Below are 6,000 nucleotides of genomic sequence, written 5' to 3' on the forward strand. Positions count from 1 at the left end.
CCTCACAGACATGCAGGTTGCCTATAGGCTGTCTACTAGATAAAGGCCTGCACCAGGCCTCTCCGGAGGCCATACGCCATCATTATTATAGTTCAATTGGGAGAGCATAGGACGCAGAAGCTACCAGTGTCCGGTTAGCCATTCTTGTTCTGTACTTGACATTGTTTGTATTTACTCAACACAACCTAGTGAACTGAAGGTCCATTTCGAGAACGAGACAATTATTCAAAGTATTTACGTTTTTTTGTCTCTGTTTTAATGAAGGCATATGATGTCTATGGCAAAAGCAAATATTGATGATTCTCTGTTGTTTTAACCCAACTCTCTTGCCTCATTCAGTGTTGACAAAATGCTGTATGTTTTACTTTAATAATGCTTAATTATTTCTCCTTCATATGGCTTTAGACTCGTAACACTGAGGACGCTAACTCTCGGAATGTGCATGTTGTCACTAAACATCTTACCCGCATGTTGTTTATATTTCAGTGTTCTGTGTCATTGCATGAACCTGGATATTTATGTGTTGCTAATTCTACCGTAGTAAAGTAAACATTCCTTTATGTGCCTTTGATAGCAGTTCCTTGAAGTGATAGACTGTATCAGTGTTGATGTGTAAAAGACTATGAGGTTTAATAATGGAAAGTTTCAAACAAGTGATCAGTTAATTGGTGTATAGAAAGACATGACAGGTCGGTGTGGGAAGAGGAGACGAGGACAATGTGCTCCTTTCTCAACAGTTCAAATTCATTTTCCCACACTTGTTAAAGAATCATCATGACGGGTCTTTAGTCTTGACGCGGGAAGTGTGGAACGAGAAGAAAGATGGATAAACACAGGGGTAGGGAAGGAACGAGAAAAGATAAAGATGAATACAGCCCAGTGTATGAAGATGTGGAGATTGTCCCCGCACTGATCTGTCATAGTCTTTATCCTGTTGTGTATTCCTATAAACACAATACAGCAAAACTTCAGCAGTGGATTCCTCATATAGAGAGGAGAGAGAAGGATATTGCAAAACGGGTCTGGAAATATTTAATTGCAGATTTATCCAACCTTTGCTTGGCCACCACATTCTCCTGACTTAACTCCCCTGGACTCAACTACATTTGATGATGAACCAACTCTCTGCTTGTCAGACAGTACACACTACACCAGGCATGTTTGATCGTGTTCGGCACACAGTGTGAAGACGAGCGGAGAATGTGTTCCAGCTGGCGTTACAGATATATTCAGTGTAACTTCACGGCATAACTTGATTTGTCACTTGTTTGTTCCTTTACATCACTACACTGAAGTAAATGCTCCATGGCTGGCCTCTGGTCCAAGGGGTCCCAGGTTCATTTCCTGGTCCAGTTGTGGATTTTCATTTTCATTGTTTGATTCCTCTGGCTTGGGGGCTGGGTGTTTGTGCTGTCTTCATCACTAGAAATCATATTATGTAGGGTGCCAATGCCACAGATGCGTAGGTCACCCGCAGGGCGTCAGCTTGATAGACCTGCACCAGGCCTCTCTAGAGGTCATATGCAATAATAATAATAATAATAATAATAATAATAATAATAATAATAATAATAATAATAATAATAATAATAATATATGTATGAAGATATTATTATTATTATTATTAGTTGTTTGAAAAAATAACTGAATTGTTGGTTTGTAAGAAATATCAGTGTACTCAAGAATATGAACATTTTTTTTAAATGCTGCCGGCAGGAAATTAAATACTGTGTTTTCCATACAAATGGTTCTGCATTATTGCCTCTGAGAATTTTGTCTTGAATATTTCTGTCCAGTCTGTACGATTGCTGCCATTCAACAACATTTCTGGGAATGTCCCTCTAGCGCCCAGAAGCAGTCCGGTATTTTTGGTGCATATATATCCTGTTTTTCTTTATCTATGTCATCTGGCTGGGAAAGAGAGTCTTCAAACCTTATCGTAAGGTCAATGATTTCTGCTTTATTTTTCTCCGACTGATGCTTCTGATGTACCCAATCACGTATTCTCTCTGTAACGACATTTAGAGATGGAAGCTGGCCAGGGACTTATTATTCATTTTTGTCCTGCATTTTGTTAAGTGTCATTTAGATGCTTCCGGTACCATTTTAAGACAGAATTCATCCTATTTTTTGTAGATCATCTTTTCATTTCATTACTTGTTTCCTGGGTGATTTGCATTAAACTTCTCTCTTCCCATCTCATATCCTACAGAATCCATTAAATATTTTCTTGCCCTCTTCATTGGTCTTCTTGCTGACCTGTTCTCCTGCGGTTTCTTGTGACAGAATCATTTCTATGTTCTTGACTAGGTGTTCAATGATTATCGTAGTACCTCGAGCAGATTATGGGACGGCTCCTTACTATCCAATTCTGGTGGTTCCAAAGATGAAATAAGGCGAAGAATTGAAATAGCAAAGGTAGCAATGATCCGTCTGCGGAAGATCTGGAAAGATAACATCACCATTAAGAAAAAAAAGCTCCTCATTGAATTTCTAGTCTTCTCAGTCTTCTTGTATGGCGCAGAGACGTGGACCATCCTCAAATGTGATCGTGAACGGATAGAAAGCTTTGAAATGTGGTGCTGGAGGAAAATGTTAAGGATTTCTTGGACAGCTCATCGCACGAACACATCAATCCTGAACCAACTTCAGATAAAAGTTTGTCTATCGTGTAAGGTTTCTCAGCAGATTGTACGCTACTTTGGATATATAATGCACTGAGATGGTAGTCTTCAGAAGCTGATTTTTGAGGGCAAAATCCAGGGAACCAGACAACGAGGACGAGTACCAACGCGATGGATTGACATGGTGAACGGCCCCCTACAGTGTTCTCTCAGAGCAATCACATTGAAAGCTTTAGATAGGGAAGAATGGCAGAGTATGGTTCACTGGCTAGAGGGCTGAATATTATGATAGTCATGATGCCTCAGTCATGAGGCAAAACGAAAAAGAAGATGAAGAAGAAGTTTTTAACTCCTTCCTGCACAATCTGCGTTCTATGTTGATCTTATGTGTGCGTCCTGCGAGAAAAGTTACTGTGAATCTTACTTAATTCTATCGCGCTTAAGTAATGTTTAAGTTGTTTTCCTGTGGTTGCGGTTAGTCCCAACCAGCCTCGACCGCTTCTCTCAAGTGTTCCAAGAGCTAGTTAAGGTCCCAGTAAACATGATGCCGATCTCTGTACCAGCGAGTTGGCCGTGCTGTTAGGGGCATGCAGCTGTGAGCTTGCATCCTGGAGATAGTGGGTTTGAGCCCCACTGTCGGCAGCCCTGAAGATGGTTTTCCGTGGTTTCCCATTTTTGCACCAGACAAATGCTGGGAATGTGCCTTAATTAAGGCCTTGGCCGCTTCCTTCCCTATCCTAAGCCTTTCCTATCCCATCGTCGCCATAAGAGCTATCGGTGTCGGTGCAACGTGAAACAAATTGTAAAAGAGGAAAAAATGACTAATGATATCTGTCTTTCTGTTTCAGCTGTGACCTCATTGTGATGAATAAAGGAGGACATTCCTAAGTGTGTTTGCTTCGAGCTCCTGTGATAGACAACACAAACGTGTACATAAAGAAAACTCTGGGTGTATATAATGCTTGTGTGATACGATAGTGTAAGAGTGATACAGAACTTTTATAAATGATAATTATATACCGACATTTGTTCTCTGTGGAAAATTATATTGAATATATCCTTTTTTTTTTGTAAACTGTGATGCTGTTTTGGTTTGTACTCCCTCTAAACCGCAGGGTGTCTTGTATCCATCCAACTTGACTCACACACATCAAGATCTTGGTAAGTACCTGGAGCCAGCCCTGCCTGCCACTTCAATTCCCAGCCAATTCAGGGATTTTAGTTCTCGACTGAGTAGGGTCCCCATAACATATTTTTCATAAAATGGGATTTTTACAATCTTTTTATTTAACCCTTTGACCGCCAGTCTCATACGTGGTGTCCATGTCCTATACCGCCAAGGCCTAATAAGCACTTTTTACCTTGCAGTAAATTATTCGTAATAACTTCTGTTCAATTCATGTAAATTGGATGGGCATTTTTTTGTTTTGAAGGTAATGCTTTGGACATTTTATTGATGTAAATTAATGCACCTTTATTTTTAAAACTTTTATTTTATGAAGTGATAATTCAAATAAATATTTCCTTTCTTTGAAAAAAAAAATATTTCACGATAAAAAACCGGTAAGAAAAAAATATTTTTACTATCAAAAGCTGCATTATTTTAGAGAGGTGGTGTTTCCTATGCTATATATAAAATGATAGAGCCTTATGTACAATATTACAGTTACAATATTATTATTATTATTATTATTATTATTACATTAACATGAAATTTTCTAATCTTACATTATTTGCAAATGCTGCAGTTCCTGGTTCGTTTTAAGTAAAAAATTACTACTAATGTATATTTCACACATACTTAATGCTCAAAAATTCACTTTTTGCCTTAAAAAAATGATGTAAGAAATTATTTACTAATATTTACACATGTTTATGACGTGCTCTAACAAATGTGCTTGGGGAGGCTCAAAGGGTGTACACTCTTCTTACACTGTCTACAAATGTATCTGGTCTTTGTTCCATTTACCACCTTGACTAGTACAACTCTTTCTGAATACGGAACAGTTACGTTCCTTTTTTTTTCTTTTTTTCCCGGTAAAATAGTAAGGGTTCGTTACCCGCCTGCGGGAGCTGAATTGCCGTTTGGCCACCAAGCCACTCAGCAGCAAGTTCCTCAAATAAACTTGTTGTACATAGTCTTATTTAATCCAAAACTAGTCCAAAACATGTATTATACATTATTATTAGAATGAATAAATAACTTGGAAAGTACTTTTTCCGGAACGTCCGATCAATCGGACGTTGGCGGTCAAAGGGTTAAAAAACCTGGGACATTTTGTAACAGAAAACATTAAAAATTTAAAAATGTAGAAGTTAATCCACTTGATACCATAAATCACAAGGAAGTTTTGTATTATTTATATTATGTTACTAAAATCAGCAAACATTTCATTCACCTTATATACCATCAAACCATCTAGCGTTGACCACATTTTTGCATATCTTCAATGCTGCTTCGCAGAGAAACTGAAGTACCGTACATTAAGAATGAAAATAGCGCATGATTGCTCATAACTTCTGAAATGTTTAATGTGACTTTGATGTTCTGAACTCCCAGGATGGCTGAGAAAAAATTAGTAAGGGCCAATAAATCCAACAGTGCAAGCAGGGTTAATTGATATTTTAAAGTATATGGAAATGAGGGTCTTAACCACCTTATTTGATTATTTGTGTTTTTTATCATTGGTTATGCATGTTTCACCATTTAATACATTTTTAACACATTTATATACTGTATTATTTAGGATAAGTTCTATTTATGCATGAATTTTCTGGAACATTTTCTCTCAAATAGTTTCTTGACAAAAAATTACATTAAAGACCGTCTAAACATCTACTCTGAATCAGACATGTTGGTAGCATGAAGGTTGCCCTACAATACTTAGGGACAAAGCTATCTGGGTATTGAATATGTGCAAATTTATATATTATTTGCTTCACACTGACTTCTGAATGTAAATTCTGACCCTTGACGAATGTATCATTAAACAGAGAACCTTTCATCAGCAATAGCAAAATCATTGTGTTGGACTTGGAACAATTAGAGCAAAAGTGCTTGAAATTTTTAAAATCACTGAATGCTTCGACTTATTTGTTAAACATTTACGTGCCAGAATCACATCGCGCCAGACTGTGTTACCATGCAAGGGGTCGACTTTGTACCAGAATCTATTAAAGAATCTATTATAGTTTTATTTTAAGTCCACATTGTCAATACATCTTATAATGATAGAAAATTATTAATTTAACATACATTTTTTTGGGAAAATCATCCATTCCCTTCATCAGTGATGTCGGTTCAAGGAATAAAACAAATAACGCTATCTTTTGATTTTTCTTATAATTTAAATAAGTATTGTATCCTAAGTTCACC

At 37.2% G+C, this 6,000-nt stretch overlaps 1 protein-coding gene across 5 annotated transcripts in view; it reads left to right on the top strand.

The window, feature by feature from the left end:
* Positions 1-3,690, top strand: part of LOC136882366 (mucin-22) — a 178,108-nt gene extending 174,418 nt beyond the window's left edge. For all 5 annotated transcript variants that reach the window (XR_010861150.2, XM_067154982.2, XM_067154980.2 and 2 more), the window contains one exon: positions 3,473-3,690. Coding sequence is in view for 1 of the 5 variants with exons in the window: in XM_067154981.2 (XP_067011082.2) it covers positions 3,473-3,478 (6 nt within the window). In the remaining 4 variants the exon portion in view is untranslated. The remainder of the gene's footprint in view (positions 1-3,472) is intronic.
* Positions 3,691-6,000: the final 2,310 nt, after the last annotated feature.

This window comes from Anabrus simplex, chromosome 10, assembly GCF_040414725.1.
Source record: "Anabrus simplex isolate iqAnaSimp1 chromosome 10, ASM4041472v1, whole genome shotgun sequence".
NCBI classification, from domain to species: Eukaryota; Metazoa; Arthropoda; class Insecta; order Orthoptera; family Tettigoniidae; genus Anabrus; species Anabrus simplex.